Source organism: Cetorhinus maximus, chromosome 8 (genome assembly GCF_964194155.1).
Source record: "Cetorhinus maximus chromosome 8, sCetMax3.hap1.1, whole genome shotgun sequence".
NCBI classification, from domain to species: domain Eukaryota; kingdom Metazoa; phylum Chordata; class Chondrichthyes; order Lamniformes; family Cetorhinidae; genus Cetorhinus; species Cetorhinus maximus.
In genome coordinates this window covers 103,643,292-103,662,629 of record NC_135886.1, presented here as the reverse complement: position 1 = coordinate 103,662,629, position 19,338 = coordinate 103,643,292, and the positions used below count along the sequence as shown (strand labels likewise).

General features: G+C 47.1%; 1 protein-coding gene across 1 annotated transcript in view; it reads right to left on the bottom strand.

Moving 5' to 3' along the window:
* LOC144683846 (MICOS complex subunit MIC27-like) overlaps positions 1–19,338 on the bottom strand; it is a 57,253-nt gene that overhangs the window by 16,868 nt on the left and 21,047 nt on the right. The window contains exon 3 of the mRNA XM_078547342.1: positions 16,843–16,962. Coding sequence (XP_078403468.1) covers positions 16,843–16,962 — 120 coding nt within the window. The remainder of the gene's footprint in view (positions 1–16,842; positions 16,963–19,338) is intronic.

Below are 19,338 nucleotides of genomic sequence, written 5' to 3'. Positions count from 1 at the left end.
AGGATGTAGACTTCGATTGGTGGGCCAGCATTTATTGCCCATCCCTAGTTGCCCTGGAGAAGGTGGTGGTGAGCTGCCTTCTTGAACCGCTGCAGTCCATATGGTGTAGTACACCCACAGTGCTGTTAGGGAGGGAATTCCGGGATATTGATCCAACAACATTGAACGAACGGCGATATATTTCCATGTCAGGATGGTGAGTGACTTGGAGGGGAACTTGCAGGTGGTGGTGTTCCCATGTGTCTGCTGCCCTTGTCCTTCTAGATGGTAGTGGTTGTGGCTTTGGAAGGTGCTGTTGAAGGAGCCTTGTTGAATTCCTGCAGTGCATCTTGTAGATGGTACACACTGCTGCTACTGCGTGTCAGTGGTGGAGGGAGTGAATGTTTGTGGATGTGGTGCCAATCAAGCGGGCTGCTTTGTCCTGGACTGTGTCAAGCTTCTTGAGTGTTGCGGAAGCTGCACTCATCCAGGCAAGTGGGGAGTATTCCATCACATCAGACCTGTGCCTTGTAGATGGTGAACAGACTTTGTGGAGTCAGGAGGGGAGTTACTCGTCGCACGATTCCTAGCCTCTGACCTGCTATTGTAGCCACAGTATTTCTATAGCTAGTCCAGTTCAGTTTCTGGTCAACGGTAACCCCCAGGATGTTGATGGTGGGGGATTCAGTGATGGCAATGCCATTGAACATAAGGGATAATGGCTGGATTCTCTCTTGTTGGAATAGTCATTGTCTGTTACTTGTGTGGCACAAATGCTACTTGCCACTTATCAGCCCAAGCCTGGATATTGTCCAGGTTTTGCTGCATTTGGACTTGGACTACTTCAGTATCTGAGTTGTCGCGAATGGTGCTGAACATTGCGCAATCATCAGCGAACATCCCCACTTCTGACCTTATGATGAAAGGAAGGTCATTGAAGAAGCAGCTGAAGATGGTTGGGCTGAGGAAACTACCCTGAGGAACTCCTGCAGTGATGTCCTGAAACTGAGATGACTGACCTCCAACAACCACAACCATCTTCCTCAGTGCTAGGTATGACTCCAACCAGCGGAGAGCTTTCCCCCTGATTCCCATTGAGTCCAGTTTTGCTAGGGCCCCTTGATGCCACACTCAGTCAAATGCGGTCTTGATGTCAAGGGCAGTCACTCTCACCTTGGGAGTTCAGCTCTTCTGTCCAGGTTTGAACCAAGACTGTAATGAGGTCAGGAGCTGAGTGGCCCTGGCGAAATCCAAACTGGGCGTCAGTGAGCAGGTTATTGTTAAGCAAGTGCCGCTTGATGGCACTGTTGAGGACCCCTTCCATTATTTTACTGATGATAGAGAGTAGACTGATGGGGCGGTAATTGGCCAGGTTGGATTTGTCCTGCTTTTTGTGTACAGGACACACCTGGGCTATTTTCCACATAGCCGGGTAGATGCCAGTATTGTAGCTGTACTGGAATAGCTTGGCTAGGGGCACGGCAAGTTCTGGAGCACAAGTCTTCAGTGCTATTGCCGGAATATTGTCAGGACCCATAGCCTTTGCACTATCCAGTGCCTTCAGCCATTTCTTGATATCACGTGGAGTGAATCGAATTGATTGAAGACTGGCATCTATGATGCTGGGGACCTGCAGAGGAGGTAGAGATGGATCATCCACTCGGCACTTCTGGCTGAAGATTGTAGCAAATGCTTCAGCCTTATCTTTTGCACTGATGTGCTGGGCTCCTCCATCATTGAGGATGGGGATATTTGTGGAGCCTTCTCTTCCATTGAGTTGTTTAATTGTCCCACCATTCACGACTGGATGTAGCAGGAATGTAGAGCTTAGATCTGATCCGTTGGTTGTGGGATCGCTTAGCTCTGTCTATCATTTGTTGCTTATGCTCTTTGGCAGGCAAATAGTCCTGTGTTATAGTTTCACCATGCTGACACCTCATTTTTAGGTATGCCTGGTGCTGTTCCTGGAATGCCTTCCTGCACTGAACCAGGGTTCATCCACTGGCTTGAGGGTAATGGTAGAGTGGGGGGGAATGCTGGGCCATGAGGTTACAGATTGTGTTCGAGTACAATTCTGCTTCTGCTGATGGCCCACAGTGCCACACGGATGCCCAGTCTTGAGTCGCCACATCTGTTCGAAATCCATTTAGCACGGTGGTAGAGCCACACAGCACAATGGAGGGTATCCTCAATGTGAAGGCGGGACTTCGCTCCACAATGATTGTGTGGTGGTCACTCCTACCTATACTGTCATGGACAGACGCATCTGCGGCATGCAGGTTGAGGATGAGGTCAAGTATGTTTTTCTCTCTTGTTGGTTCCCTCACCACCTGCCGCAGACCCAGTCTAGCAACTATGTAATTTAGGACTCGGTCAGCTTGGTCAGTAGTGGTGCTACCGAGCCATTCTTGGCTGATGGACGTTGAAGTCCCCCACCCAGAGTATGTTCTGTGCCCTTGCCACCCTCAGTGCTTCTTCCAAGTGGTGTTCAACATGGAGGAGCACTGATTCATCAGCTGAGAGAGGGCGCTAAGTGGTGATCAGCAGGAGGTTTCCTTGCCGATGTTTGACCTGATGCCATGAGACTTCATGGGGTCCGGAGTCGATGTTGAGGATTCCCTGGGGATTTCAGGCCATTTCAGGGGGCATTTAAGAATCAACCACATTGGTATGGGTCTGGAGTCACATGTAGGCCAGACCAGGTAAGGATGACAGATTTCCTTTCCTACTGAATTCAAATTCTACCATCTGGGATTTGAACCCAGGTCACCAGAGCATTACCCTGGGTCTCTGGATTACTAGTCTAGTGACAATACCACTATGCCAGCACCTTCCCCTGACAAATTGAGGAAGTAACAGGTGAACTGATAAAGGAAATGCAGTGAATTTTGTGGATGTGCCTTTTCAAAAGGCATTAGATTGGGTGCCATATAGGAGGCTTGTTGATAAAACAGAGGTACATAATATTAAAGAGAATGTGGCAGTACAGGAAGTTAGGTAAATAACACAAGAAAAAGTTGTGTTCAAGAGATTTCTTTGGACTGGAATGTCAGCTTTGGGACCAGCTCTTCGCCAAACAATATACAAACAAAATAATCTTGATTTAGGCTTAGTGGGCCAAAATTAAACAGAATGAAACAAAAATAGGGAAGATTCTAATTAGGAGGAGGACTGAAAGTGACATCCAGAGGCCATAGACAGGTTAGTATATTGGGCAGATTGATGCCAGATGAAATTTAATGAGTTGACGCATTGTGCAAGGAAGAATAAAGAGAGGAATTATAAATAATAATAAAACTCTTTAAAAGAAGTTGAGAGCAGAGAGACTTAATAGGCTATAACACTTAAGTCTTTAAAATGAAGCCAATGCAAAACAGCAAATGGACTCATATCACAATCTGGGTGGCACTTCAATGTAGTGCTGAGGGATTGCTGCACTTTCAGAAGTGCCCTCTTTCAGATGCCACATTAAACTAAGGTCCCATCTGCCATCTAAGGTGGACGTAAAAGATCGCATGTCACTATTTGGTTAAAAAAACAGGGCATTCTCTTGATACACTAACTAACATTTAACCTTCAACCAACATCATTAAAAAGGAGAGATTATCTGATAATTTAACATGGCTTTTTGAGGGACTTTGATGCATGCCAATTGGCTGTTGTATTTCTTTACATTACAGCGACTACACTTAAGAACTTAATCAGCCGTGAAATGCAACCAAGAATGGTGGAAGGTGCTACATAAATGCAAGTTTATTCTCTCTCTCCTCCCCCCCCCCCAAGATATAGAGTATGCAGAAACACAAAATTTATTTTAATTCTTGTTTAGCAAGGGAAGTCTTGCTGGCCCAGCTCCAGAATTCTCATTGCATGACTCACCCTCCAAATATTCCATAATTCAACTAAGAACTCTGCTCAGACAACATAATTAACCTAATCAGGCAGGTCACCCAAATCAAATAAAGTCAAGTTGCTCAGTATTAAAAGAACAATACTCAAAATAAGCCAATAAATAACTTTAGTACAGAATTGAGCCTGACACTTTAGTGCAGAACTAAAAGAGTGCTCCATCGTCAGAGGGCAGACATTAAAATGGAGGTCCAAATTGCAAGATCAAATAATGCTGCTTTAGAAGAGCAGGGAATTTTCCTGGCACCTTAGCCAATATTCCTCCCTCCCTCACATAAAAAATCTGGTCATTAATTTAATTTGCTGTTTGTGGGTATTTATTATGTACAAACGTATTCTACTGTGTTTCTGCCTCTCTCCATTTCACATGCACGACATACTTCAATGAGATAAACATGTCCTCTGTTGTATTTCCCACCATTTGCATGGTTTGAAAGTTGGATGTGAGGACTGTTCGACCTCGATGCCCAGCCTGTCCTCCACGTTCAGCGGAGGGAATCTCTGAAGTGTTTTTTTAAAAAAGAGGTAGGGCCTAAGCAATCATTCTCAGATGTGACCATGCACAAGCTGTGAGAAGCACACAAAATTTTCAGGCACCTATTTTTCTGCCCATGTTTAGCACGACTCCCCAGTCTGTATCACCAGTATGCTACTGACCTTATAGCTTAATAATCCCACCCCATCAAAACTACACTGAAAATGGAAACTCAGGTTTTGTTTTACCATAGATTTTTTAAATTCAGAGCCCTGCCATTGTAACACACCCAAATGTATCATTTGTGAGATTCTGAGGACTGAAAATTCTAAAAGCAGTATCAATTCTTAATTCACATTACAAGGCTCTTACTGCTCATAGAAACACAAGTGGAATAATTTGTTTGTTTATGAATTCTTAGCACAGAAACATAATCACATCAGTCTCCACTTAGGCAAATCCATTTACCACAATGCTTTGCAAACCAATATCTTTAATAATGAAAAAATAATACAAAGCAAGCACAGACTAAAAATATGTAAATAAAGGAAACATGACATGACTCACTGCATTGTGATGCTCACACAGTAAGTTACTATGTCCTCAAAATGTTACAGCTATGGCCTAAATGTTAAAATATTAAAATTGAGTTATTTTTACAAACTGGGTTCAAATCTTGTAGCAAGTCATTCATTGCATATTACAGTTGTCATAAATAGTTGCAAAGCCTTCGATTTTAAATTCTTTCAGAACAACGGCATCATTTTAAGATACATACCACAGTTCCAACATCTTGATTGAAAGACTGCAAACAACCACTCACAAGTGAACAGTACAGTGCAGAGAAATATTTGGTTCCCTTTATTTTCATAACAGACCATGCTGATTCAGACATTTTTACATTCTTCACAGAAATAGATTTATTAAAACTGGTCATTAGCAGATTGGAAAATCAGATCTGGTTATCAAATTTCTGGTGGAATACCTGTACCTGTATGCAAAACAATATTCCAGGAAAAGTTTGAGCACTGTACTTGAGAGCCAAAACTCAGTAAGAAAGTGTTAGCCCAGTTGGTATCAATCTCACCTCAAAGTCAGAAGGCTCTAGGCTCAAACTCCATTCCAGAATACATTAGATCAGACACAAAAACAAGACCCACCAACCCGCACTTCAAGGAATCCATGGAACTATTTAAAAACACAGCAGGGATTTCTTTCCTTAACCAACATCCCCAGAACAAGTCATTTTTGACTTTGAAACTTCATTCACAGGTGGGGACCCAAAACCCCTGTGCTGTGTTACACTTCTCATCACCCAACCAAATCAATTATGGTAGTGTTGTAGCATTCATTACATCGACCCCTTGATCTTTCTCCCCGACTTTCTCTCTCTGGCTTCCTTCAAACATTTGCCCTGTTCCAATCTTCTGCCTTCGCCTTTAAAATCTTTGCTATCTGCTGTCCCCCCCACCCAAGTCTATCTGCTGCCTTTATTACGTTGGTGCAGGTTTTGGGGACATTTGAAACATGATTATAAAAATCTAAGCTGTCAGAAACAATTGTTACCAGTATAGGGTAATATATTCTATACCAGTATAGAATGATAGGAACTATTCCTTAAGTGAGACAAGGCCTCTTTTTCAGTTGCAGCAACATTGTTAGTTCTCATGGTCACTGGCAACACTTCCAAAAACATGTCCCTGTGGCATTTTCCCTTCACTGTGATACCAGGGATGCAATTTACTATTCCAGCTTCTTCGAATATCCTCAAATCCATGCCCATCTTTTCTGCAATTTTATCCAGTCAGGTTTCTACTCCTGCCACAGTGCTGAAATTGTCCTGATCAAAGTCACAAATGACATTCTATGTGGTTGTGGGAAATTTTCCCTCCTCAACCTTCTTGACCTGTCTGCAGTCTACAACATGGTTGACCACACCATCCTCTTCTCCATTGTCCAGCTGGGTGTGACTGCCCTCTCCCAGTTCCATTCTTATCTATCCACTTGCAGCTGGAGAATTGCCTGCAATGGCTTCTCTTTCTGTTCCGTTATTATCCCAGAGTCATTCAAGATTCTATCTTTGGTCCCCTTCTATTTCTCATTGACACACCACCCCTTGGAGATATCATCCGAAAACATGTGGTCGGGTTTCACATGCAAGTTAAGGACACTTAGCTCTACCTCATCATCGTTTCTCTTGATCCCTCACTGTCTCCAAGTTGTCAAACTGCTGGATGAACAGAAATTTTCTCCAACTAAACACTGGGACGGTCAAAGCTATTGATTTCAGTTTGCCACAAACTCAGCTCCCTAGCTACTGATTCCATTCGTCTTCCTGGCAACTGTGTGAAGCTGAACCAAACCACTAGTAACTTTAGCACTGCATTTCAGCTTCTGGCCTTATACCTACCCAAGACCAAGACTATATAATTACACCACCATAACATTGCCCAACTCTGGCCCTCAACTCATCTGCAGCTGAAATCCGCATCCGTGCCTTTGTTACCTCTAGACTTGACATTTGCAAAGCTCTCCTGGCTAGCCTCCCATCTCCCACCCTAAAAAGTTGTACTCATCTAAAACTCTTGCTGTGTGTCTCCTAACTCATACAAAATTTCATTCACCCATCACCCCTGTACTCACAACCTGCACTGGCTCCTGGTATAATTTTGAAATTTTCATCCTTTTTTATCAAATTCCTCCATGGCTCAGCTCTCCCTCTGCCCATAACCTCCTCCAGCCCAACCTCAGATCTCTACACTCCAACTACTCTGGCATCTTGCATTTCCCCGATTTTAAATGCTCCACTATTGATGGCCATACTTTCAGCTGCCTAGGTTCTAAACTTTGGATTTCCCTCCCTAAACCTCTCAACTTTTCACTCCTCCTTTAAGTCACTCCTAAAAAACTGTTTCTTTGACCAAGCTTTTGGTCACCTGTCTTGGTATCTCTCTCTCTGTGGATTGGAGTCAAAAGTTGATGAACATTGCCCATGAAGCATCTTGGGACAATTTATTAAGTGAAGGAGCTATATAAATGCGAGTTGTTCTTGTTATTTTAACAGTTTCCTAAAACTAACGACAGGCTTTTACTATGTTTATTGGCACCCCAGATAGTACCATGCTGCACAGACCCATGGTCCATTCTTCTGCTGTCAACCTCTTCCAGCCCTTTCCTTCATTTTCCTATTCAGGCTTACCTATGTACTGGAATATAGCTTTCCCCCAGCTCATGTACCATGTACAGCATCAAAGTGTTTCCGTAGTAAAAAGTTCAATAATCTGCTGTTTGAATGTACTGAAGTGAAGACTATTAGTGCAGATGCAATTATTCTGTTTCCTGTTCGTGTATATGCAAATATATATTGCACTTCATATATTTTACTGGTCTGTCTGTGGTACACACCCAATTTTAAATAATCTGTTTCTCTGTGGCTCCAAAATTTACGTTTTGCATTCATCAAAACTAGGTGCTAGCAGTTACTGGATGAGCTGGCGAGTTGAAAAGGGAAGAAAGCAGTCCAGTAATAGCTTGCTGGGGCTTTATTGATGAAAGCAAAAAAGGCAAAAGTTGCTAACCCATTTGACATAGTGATCCATATCAATAAGTAAATTGTGCAGCTTTTGTTCATTTCTTGGGAACATGGTGGCCAGGAAGACATCGATCATACCAAGTCAGCAGATGCTGGCATTGCTTGATACATAAAAAGGGAGAAAACCATTAACTGTTTAATAGAAACGGGGAGAAGTAAATCAGTTCTGTTGAAGGGTCATGAGGACTCGAAACATCAACTGTACTCTTCTCCGCCGATGCTGCCCGACCTGCTGAGTTTTTCCAGGTATTTTTTATTTTTTGTTAAAAAAAAGACAGATATAGGAGCTGCCAGAAATTTTAAATACAAAAAGTGAGATAGAGTATGAAAATAAATCAAGGAAGAAAATGGCTGCACGGGAAAGCGATAAAAAGAAGAAAAATTAAAATGGAAGAATGTTTCTTAATTAACATTCACTTATGTTAATCTATAGTTATTAGAGTGTATAATTGCTTCCAAAAGAATCCAACTTTATGGTGGCAGGCAGTCATAAAATGTTTTGTGACAACAATGACGCAGGGGCTGGACATGGTTTGTGGAGAGATAGTGAAACATACCTTAGGTTGACACGGAGGCTTAATTTATCTTGTGGCAGTAACAGTTAGGCCTCTGAGGAATATTAAACAATTGCTACCATTTTCTACAGCAACAGTTCCAGCAGTTCATGTAAACAAGGAGCAGAAATACACTTAAACCCAAAGAAATAAGAAAAGCCATACAGGCAAGATAGTGAAACAATGTAAAAGGAGAAGAAAAGCTTCAGTTTTAATAAGTGGCCAATACTCCACAATGGGAATAATAGACCCCTTCCAAACAAATGATGCTCAGTAGCAACACTGCCTTAAAAGAAAATGAATGCCACATTGGACCATTTATAAGTACAGACGAGTGTTGCCAATTCAAATTCATGTTATGCTAAACAAGAAAACTGAAGTATCTAGCAATTCAAATCAAGCAACATGAAGCGAGAGCTTAATGCTAAAAAAAAACAAATTATATAATTTAATTAAACAATTTTGAATTAATATTAGGCTGTATTTGAAGATGGACCAATCATCAGCTCAAATGGCATGCATCTTTAAAAAAGCCAGAAGTAAATACTGAAAAATCTCATGACACAAGGAACAATAGGAAATTGTTTCTTTACAGTAAGGAATGAATATCTTTACAGTAAGGAATGAATTCAATAAGTTTTAGGAACAGGAAAACACTATTAGGTCCAACGTGCGTTATCCTTATTCAGACACCAACCCAATCTATTCATCTTCACATCATGTCCCTAAACTGCCTTAGGAATTAATTTATTTTGTCCACTTTAATGGTCTTTTTTAGCAATTTTTATCTAAACTCTTATTTTTCAGGTAGGAAAATTCTACCTGACTCACCTACTTCTGAGTTCTTAGATTTTAAACATTTGTATCATAGCATTCGAACTGTTCAAATGGCGTGAGTAAGACACTTTTTCTAGCATTCTCTATTGACACCCAATTTTAAATTCTATTTAGATTGGCAGGATATTGCTCCATATTGGGATTGGGAGAATAGGTGCAGGAATGGACATATTTTTGGGTCTAACTTCCAAAATGCACACACCCAGGAAACTCAAGGCTTCGATGCTCAAAATCATCATCTTCACATCTGTTACCCTTTAGAACTGCAAAATGCATTTAGTTTGTCTTTGTGCATGTACTGGCAACAGATACCGTCTGTAGCATAGCACTGTTCCACATGAGGCTTTTACGCATTTCTTGTTCTGAAATAGTTTGAATCTCATATTTCAGATTTCTCTCAAGGATGAGTGCTAAATGTGGCTTTGAATAACAAGCCAGGAGTGGGAACAGTATATCTATTGGTCTGGTCTATATTACTCTCCTATGCCTCCATAAGTTCCATTCCAGTCTTCAAGAGTACTGTAAGTTCCCATTATAAGTCTCCCTGCTTAAAGTCATTTTACTTCAATGTCGTTTACTCTTGAGGACCTTTTGGACTTACTTTGTCATTTGCAATCTGGCCCTGCCACCCGCACTGAAGTCTGGGCCAGCCACTACCATATTCTGATGCTGGAGCCACTGTCACTAGAAGCCCAGTCTGCAGGGAGACAGCAAGGCCTGTGATCCTGGAGCAGGAGCGCAGGGCAGGGACAAGAAGCTGCCGGCCGCTGATCAGGTGATGAACTGAGAGTAACCCTGGGGCAGGGGCTGGGAGGGAGCACCCCTCCCCGCCCGCACCACAACACAGAGAGCGTGGGAAAGGAGAGAGAGCGCGCACGGGAAAGAGCATGGGAAAGGAGAGAGCGGGAAAGGAGAGAGCGGGAAAGGAGAGCGAGAGCGCGGGAAAGGAGAGCGAGAGCGCGGGAAAGGAGAGCGAGAGCGCGGGAAAGGAGAGCGAGAGCGCGGGAAAGGAGAGCGAGAGTGCGGGAAAGGAGAGCGAGAGAGCGGGAAAGGAGAGCGAGAGCGCGGGAAAGGAGAGCGAGAGAGCGGGAAAGGAGAGCGAGAGCGCGGGAAAGGAGAGCGAGAGCGCGGGAAAGGAGAGCGAGAGCGCGGGAAAGGAGAGCGAGAGAGCGGGAAAGGAGAGCGAGAGCGCGGGAAAGGAGAGCGAGAGCACGGGAAAGGAGAGCGAGAGAGCGGGAAAGGAGAGACAGAGGAGAGGGAAAGGAGAGCGAGAGAGCGGGAAAGGAGAGCGAGAGAGCGGGAAAGGAGAGCGAGAGAGCGGGAAAGGAGAGCGAGAGAGCGGGAAAGGAGAGCGAGAGAGCGGGAAAGGAGAGCGAGAGAGCGGGAAAGGAGAGCGAGAGAGCGGGAAAGGAGAGCGAGAGAGCGGGAAAGGAGAGCGAGAGAGCGGGAAAGGAGAGCGAGAGCGCGGGAAAGGAGAGCGAGAGAGCGGGAAAGGAGAGCGAGAGAGCGGGAAAGGAGAGCGAGAGAGCGGGAAAGGAGAGCGAGAGAGCGGAAAAGGAGAGCGAGAGAGCGGGAAAGGAGAGCGAGAGAGCGGGAAAGGAGAGCGAGAGAGCGGTAAAGGAGAGCGAGAGAGCGGTAAAGGAGAGCGAGAGAGCGGTAAAGGAGAGACAGAGGAGAGGGAAAGGAGAGCGAGAGAGCAGGAAAGGAGAGCGGGAAAGGAGAGCGAGAGAGCGGGAAAGGAGAGCGAGAGAGCGGGAAAGGAGAGCGAGAGAGCGGGAAAGGAGTGCGAGAGAGCGGGAAAGGAGAGCGAGAGAGCGGGAAAGGAGAGCGAGAGAGCGGGAAAGGAGAGCGAGAGAGCGGGAAAGGAGAGCGAGAGAGCAGGAAAGGAGAGCGAGAGCACGGGAAAGGAGAGCGAGAGCGTGGGAAAGGAGAGCGAGAGCGCGGGAAAGGAGAGCGAGAGCACGGGAAAGGAGAGCGAGAGAGCGGGAAAGGAGAGCGAGAGAGCGGGAAAGGAGAGCGAGAGAGCGGGAAAGGAGAGCGAGAGAGCGGGAAAGGAGAGCGAGAGAGCGGGAAAGGAGAGCGAGAGCGCGGGAAAGGAGAGCGAGAGCGCGGGAAAGGAGAGCGAGAGCGCGGGAAAGGAGAGCGAGAGAGCGGGAAAGGAGAGACAGAGAAGGAGAGGGAAAGGAGAGCGAGAAAGCAGGAAAGGAGAGCGAGAGAGCGGTAAAGGAGAGCGAGAGAGCGGTAAAGGAGAGCGAGAGAGCGGTAAAGGAGAGACAGAGGAGAGGGAAAGGAGAGCGAGAGAGCAGGAAAGGAGAGTGGGAAAGGAGAGCGAGAGAGCGGGAAAGGAGAGCGAGAGAGCGGGAAAGGAGAGCGAGAGAGCGGGAAAGGAGAGCGAGAGAGCGGGAAAGGAGTGCGAGAGAGCGGGAAAGGAGTGCGAGAGAGCGGGAAAGGAGAGCGAGAGAGCGGGAAAGGAGAGCGAGAGAGCGGGAAAGGAGAGCGAGAGAGCAGGAAAGGAGAGCGAGAGCACGGGAAAGGAGAGCGAGAGCGTGGGAAAGGAGAGCGAGAGCGCGGGAAAGGAGAGCGAGAGCGCGGGAAAGGAGAGCAAGAGAGCGGGAAAGGAGAGCGAGAGAGCGGGAAAGGAGAGCGAGAGAGCGGCAAAGGAGAGCGAGAGAGCGGGAAAGGAGAGCGAGAGAGCGGGAAAGGAGAGCGAGAGAGCGGGAAAGGAGAGCGAGAGCGCGGGAAAGGAGAGCGAGAGCGCGGGAAAGGAGAGCGAGAGAGCGGGAAAGGAGAGACAGAGAAGGAGAGGGAAAGGAGAGCGAGAAAGCGGGAAAGGAGAGCGAGAGAGTGGGAAAGGAGAGCGAGAGAGCGGGAAAGGAGAGCGAGAGAGCGGGAAAGGAGAGCGAGAGCGCGGGAAAGGAGAGCGAGAGCGCGGGAAAGGAGAGCGAGAGCGCGGGAAAGGAGAGCGAGAGTGCGGGAAAGGAGAGCGAGAGAGCGGGAAAGGAGAGCGAGAGAGCGGGAAAGGAGAGCGAGAGAGCGGGAAAGGAGAGCGAGAGAGCGGGAAAGGAGAGCGAGAGCGCGGGAAAGGAGAGCGAGAGCGCGGGAAAGGAGAGCGAGAGAGCGGGAAAGGAGAGACAGAGGAGAGGGAAAGGAGAGACAGAGGAGAGGGAAAGGAGAGCGAGAGAGCAGGAAAGGAGAGCGAGAGAGCGGGAAAGGAGAGCGAGAGAGCGGGAAAGGAGAGCGAGAGAGCGGGAAAGGAGAGCGAGAGAGCGGGAAAGGAGAGCGAGAGAGCGGGAAAGGAGAGCGGGAGAGCGGGAAAGGAGAGCGAGAGAGCGGGAAAGGAGAGCGAGAGCGCGGGAAAGGAGAGCGAGAGAGCGGGAAAGGAGAGCGAGAGCGCGGGAAAGGAGAGCGAGAGAGCGGGAAAGGAGAGCGAGAGAGCGGGAAAGGAGAGCGAGAGAGCGGGAAAGGAGAGCGAGAGCGCGGGAAAGGAGAGCGAGAGCGCGGGAAAGGAGAGCGAGAGCGCGGGAAAGGAGAGCGAGAGAGCGGGAAAGGAGAGCGAGAGAGCGGGAAAGGAGAGAGAGAGAGCGGGAAAGGAGAGAGAGAGAGAGCGGGAAAGGAGAGAGAGAGCGGGAAAGGAGTGGAAGAGAGAGCACGGGAAAGGATAGAGAGAGAGAGTGGGAAAGGAGAGTGAGAGCGGAAAAGGAGAGAGAGCGCGCAGAAAAGGAAAGAGAGAGAGCGCACGTGGGAAAGGAAAGAGAAAGGGCGCGAGCGGGAAAGGAGAGAGAGAGAGAGAAAGTACGCCAGCGAGAAAGGAGAGAGAGAGAGGGGGGGCGGGGGGGAAGGAGAAAGAGAGAGAGGGAAAGGAGAGAGAGAGAGAGAGAGAGGGAGAGAGAGAGAGAAAGAGCGCAAGCGGGAAAGGAGAGTGAGAGAGAGAAAGAAAGAGCGTGAGCAGAAGAGAGAAAGAAAGAAAGAGCGTGAGCAGGAGAGAGAGAGAAAGAAAGAGCGCACGAGCAGGAGAGAGAGAGAGAAAGAGCGCGCGAGCGGGAAAGGAGAGAGAGAGCGCGCGAGCGGGAAAGGAGAGAGAGAGCGCGCGAGCGGGAAAGGAGAGAGAGAGCGCACGAGCGGGAAAGGAGAGAGAGAGCGCGCGAGCGGGAAAGGAGAGAGAGAGAGAGAGGGCGCGCAAGCAGGAAAGGAGAGAGAGAGCGAGCGCGCGAGCGGGAAAGGAGAGCGCGCGCGAGCGGGAAAGGAGAGAGAGAGAGAGAGCGAGCGCGCGAGCGGGAAAGGAGAGAGAGAGAGAGAGAGAGAGCGTGCGAGCGGGAAAGGAGAGCGAGAGAGAGAGCGTGTGAGCGGGAAAGGAGAGCGAGCGAGAGAGAGAGCAAGCGCGCGAGCGGGAAAGGAGAGAGAGCGAGCGCGCGAGCGGGAAAGCAGAGAGAGAGAGCAAGCGAGCGCGCGAGCGGGAAAGGAGAGAGAGAGAGGGAGCGCGCGCGCGAGCAGGAAAGGAGAGAGAAAGAGAGGGCACGCGAGCGGGAAAGGAGAGAGAAAGAGAGAGGGGGCGCGCGAGCGGGAAAGGAGAAAGAGGGGGCGCGCGGGAGAGGAAAGCGGGCGCATGGGAGAGGCGAGTGGGGCGCGCGGGAGAGGCGGGCGGGCGCGCGGGAGAGGCGGGCGGGCGCGCGGGGGGGGCGGGCGCGCAGGGGGGTCAGGCGGGCGCGCGGGAGGGGCGGGCGCGTGGGAGAGGCGGGCGTGGCGGGAGGGGCGGGCGGGCGCACGGGAGGGGCGGGCGGGCGCGCAGGAGGGGCGGGCACGTGGGAGAGGCAGGCGTGGCGGGAGGGGCGGGCGCGCGGGAGGGGCGGGCGCGCGGGAGGGGCGGGCGCGTGGGAGAGGCGGGCGTGGCGGGAGGGGCGGGCGGGCGCACGGGAGGGGCGGGCGGGCGCGCGGGAGGGGCAGGCACGTGGGAGAGGCGGGCGTGGCGGGAGAGGTGGGCGAGGCCGGCGCGCAGGAGAGGCGGGTGTGGCAGGTGCGCGGGAGAGGCGGGCAGGCGCAGCGGTCGGGCGCGGAGAGGGTGGGCGGGCGAGGCAAGAGTGGGCGAGGTGAGGGCGGGCGAGGCGAGGGCGGGCGAGGCAAGGGCAGGCGAGGCGAGGGCGGGCAAGGCGAGAGCGGGCGAGGGCGGGCGAGTCGAGGGCGGGCGAGGGCGGGCGAGTCGAGGGCGGGCGAGGCGAGGGCGGGCGGGCACGGCGAGGGTGGGCGAGCGGGCACAGTGAGGGCGGGCGAGCGGGCTCGGCGAGGGCGAGCGGGCAAGCGAGGGCAGGTGAGCAAGGCGAGGGTGAGCAAAGCGAGGGTGAGCAAGGCGAGGGTGAGCAAGGCGAGGGTGGGCGGGCGTGCACGGGGAGGGCGGGCAAGGTGAGGGCGGGCGGGTGGGCACAGCAAGGGCGGGCAAGGCGTGGGCGGGCACGCGAGCGGGCAAGGCGAGGGCGGGCAAGGGAAGAGGACACGCATGGGAAAGGAAGGAGAGAGAGCACGTGGGGAAGGAAAGAGAGAAAGAGAGCGTGAGAAAGGACAGAGCGCGCAGGAAAGGTGAGAGAGCAAGCGCGGGAAAGAGAGAGTGTGAAAGGAGAGAGAGAGTGCAAGAGCGAGTGGGAAAGGAGAGAGAGCGCGCGAGAGAGAGATTGGGAAAGGAGAGAGTGCGAAAGGAGACAGAGAGAGCGCGAGAGAGAGTGGGAAAGGAGAGAGAGTGGGAAAGGAGTGAGGGAGAATGGGAAAGGAGAGAGTGAGAGTGGGTAAGGAGGTAGAGAGAGACAGTGAGAAAGGAGGGAGAAAATGGGAAAGAGAGAGAGAGTAAGGAAAGGAGGAGAGTGGGAAAGGAGAGAGACAGGCAGACAAACAGGGTGTGAAAGGAGAGTGAGAGACGGACAGAGTGGGAGTGGAAAGAGAAAGAGAGTCAAAAAGGGAAGCAAGCAAAAATTCGAGCTGAGTTTCGGGACTGTTGTGGGTGAGATAGAAGCTGTGCTACTCAGGGGTGCTTGGGTGATTTAGTGTTATGTAATTTCAATGTATATAGTATTTTTGTTATATTCAGTGATTTATTTTATTTTGCAATGTATTCCAAATAGGAATGCAGTATTTCAAATTGTACATTGGTTTTTCTGGGCAAGAATTGTCTGAAGGAACCCAACTCTAGCTTTAGAATCGATTCCTATGGGAACCCATGATTCACAAAGTTGTTTCACTTAAAGTTGCGATTTTCAGGAATGCAAACACAACTTTAAGCGAGGACTTGCTGTAGTCAGGAAGTTCATATTTGCTTCATATATTGAAGCTAATGAATATTTAATTAATCTAACAGTAGTTTATATGGACTGGAAAGTGAATTATCTAACTGCTTGATTAGATAAAAGATCCTACTCAACTAGCTAGTCTTTAAATAGGACTTTTTCATTTCTTGCCATTGTAGGTCATATTTATGTAAACTATTTCTGGAAAATTTGAATTATGTTCCATGTATTTCAAACTTATTGGTTCCTTTTCAGTTTTTTATAATTCATAATCCCAGAAAATAATTACCACACTTTGCAGTATTGCATTTTCCAACCACTTACAATTAAGAAGTCATATACAAACTGAATCAATTCACACAGTGATTGTTCATGTTCGAATTATTCCTCTCTCCAGCCATTAATCAATAAAATTGATAATACTGTAATGAAATAAGCTTAATGCAGGAGCCCAAACTCTAGTCATTTTTTTTAAAAACTGATTGTGATTGGAAGTAAATGTATAAGCACCAAGCCAAAATTAGGCAAAAGCAACACACTTTTATCAGATCATTCCACCCTTTAAGATCAGATACTGAGTAATAGATAGAGTGCCACCAATGCAGTGTTCGTAAGAATCTAAAACTGTATTTATTCATAACATAACAGTGCCTAGACGCTTCTATTTCAGAAAATACAAGAATGTTTCATAACCATATTGTATCCTTGTAAAGCCATGTAACTACACAAATAGATTGTGGCCAGAATATACCCATTTAAATAGGGTTATTCCTGCTGCAGTGACCTAACAGTTAAATATTCTTTTTTAATGGCAAGTTAATCCTTCTCATGGGAGCAGCTTATTCCTTAAACAAACGAATGGTGCTTTTCACCCGCTACCCATTCCCAAGGACATTTCCTTGGCTCAGCAGAGCACCGGTGCTGTTATAGTAGGATTCTGTGAACTGTGAAAGTTCAAGTTGTCAATAACAAGCTGTGTGCACCATAGGTTTTAAAATTTATTTTGCTGAAACAATTTCTACAGTTTTTCCAACAAAATAATCACTGATATTAAATCAGAAAACAGAAGACAGAACAGCTTTTGAGGCTCTTTACTGACATTTGGTATTTCAAAAGAAATGCATCGTCGTTTTGAATCTTGCTGTAACAAATATTTACAAAAATATATTGTCTCAAATAATTCCATAGGACAATAGCGCAAGTAAACACAAAAGGGTGATTATACAATACCTTGCATTGAGTAGCAAACGGTTGAACCTTTTGTCTCACAATAGAAATCCGTTGTAGGAGCCAACCAGGCTGTTCAGTTATGTACTTGGAGTTTATAGAAGGTTCATTGTAAACTGAAAGCTTAAAACAACAAATTACATTCAATATGAGAGCGACATTTTACTTAAATATTATGTTTAATAATGAACATCACCTTTTGTAGAGATAATTTTGCATCAAAAATCCTATTTAAAAATAGAACTGGACTAGCCATATAAATACTGTGGCTACAAGAGCAAGTCATAGGCTAGGAATCCTGTGGCAAGTAACTCACCTCCTGACTCCCTAAAGCCTGTCCACCATCAACAAAGCGCAACTCAGGAGTGTGTTGGAATACTCTCAACTGCCTGGGTGAGTACAGCTCCAACAATACTCAAGAACCTTGACACTATCTAGGACAAAGCAGTCCGCTTCATTGACACCCCATCCACAAACATTCACTCCCTCCACCATTGACGCACAGTGGCATCAGTCTGTACATTCTACAAGATGTATTGCAGGAATTCACCAAGCCTCCTTAGACAGCACCTTCCAAACCCACAACCACTACCATCTAGAAGGACAAGGGCAGCAGCCACCAGCTGCAAGTTCCCTCCAAGCCACTCACCAAACCGACTTGGAAATACATCGCTGTTCCTTCACTGTCATTGGGTCAAAATCCTGGAACTCCCCCCCACTGACAGCACTGTGGGTATACCTACACCACATGGACTGCACGGTTCAAGAAGACTGCTCACCACCACCTTCTCAAGGACAATTATGCATGGGCAATAAATGCTGGCCTAGCCAGTGACACCCACATCCCATCAATGAATAAAAGTAAGATACGAGGATAACTACTGTTTAATCTCCCTCTACATATCTACCCTTTTGACAGAAAATGGTAATTAGTTTGGCCAAGAACATTCAGATTTCAGAAAGGTAGCTTAGTCACCTTTAAGTGGAGTACTTGGCATTATTCTTCATATAAAAAGGTACTTTATGCATAGTGGTACATTCCCCATAAAATTAGTGTTGAATTACAACATATCTGTGCACAAGTGCACTCATTGAGATCTGTGGTGTGTGCCGATATGCAGTGAGAAAAGGAAAAACTGCAGAATATTGTATTGAAGTCCTTTCTCCATCTCAGCTCTCCAGTGTTACCTTCTTTAATACGCTCTGGCCTGGGGATTATTCAAAATCTAAATAGTTCCTATTCCCCCTACCACTGCTGCAATAGTTTCAGCAATGCTGAATCAAGAAAACCTGCAGATATTTCTCTTATTACATCTGGTGGATCATTCGGATAAGTTTCAGAAAACAAATTTTGAACTCCAGTCATATTTAAAAAATAAACACCACCAAAAATGATACAACTAAAACTATTTTGTACAACACCCCGCTGACATCAATGATTGGTGTCCTAGTGCAAACAAAAGGTTTACGAGACTGATGCTAAGCTTTCATCCTCTAGCTATATCTAGTGGAGAGTGTCCAAATATCCCAATCAATAGAGGCTGAAAACGTCAGAGAGGGTTATAGTACAAGTCAAAGTGAAGGCATATGCACAGTATGGCAGCTAATACACAGTGCTGCTGCAAAAGATTAAAATATGTAGAGCAAAAGTGATTCATGCCACTGACTTCAATTGGTAAGAAAGTGATTTTTTTTCACTATTGTTATACCATGCAGAAGGAAGATCACCCATTTGACAGGGTAAAGCAAATTAAATAGCCTATGTGACCATCCATTTCCTTCCTTATACAGGGGTGAAAGTGGGTGTACAAGACAAACTCCAGTCTTCAAAATATTCTATTATATTAAGCTCTCTTAAAATAATATTATGCATCTCTGCTCCCCTCTATTTTGAGTTAAGGGGAGAAAATAACCAAGGAAAAAAAGTTATTGCATTTATATAGCACCTGATCACATTCCTCAGAAATGGCTGAAATATGTTTCTTGTATGATGAACTGCTCTGAGGTGCAGAGCCTTTTAGATAAGTAAATTCAGCAGTTCTGTGACATATATGAAAATCCCGAGAATGAGAATATGCAGTGATTTTGTTTTTGGTGTGTTCATTGAGAGAGGAAGGTGAGCCAGAGCACTGGTGGGGAGGGTGGAAATCGCTGCTCTTCTTAGAATGTCACAGGTCTTTAATGCTCACTTGAACCCCAGGAACAACTTTAATGCAATGCGTCATCCGAAGAACAATACTACTGATAAAGTAGCATTCTCTAAGTACTGCACTGGATTGGGGTGCGAACCTGCTGAACCAAGCTGATAATATGTGAAAATGCCAGCATCAGTTAAACCAAGCACCATGCTGAAGAGTCTCCAAACCACATGACTAAGGAATCCACGTAGGCAGAGATTCAGTTTGCTCAATATGGAAGCCAGGAACGTATGCCACCAGAGTGCTTATTTGCAAATAGTCAGAACCAGGGCTTAAGGACACCAAGTAGGAGTACTGATGG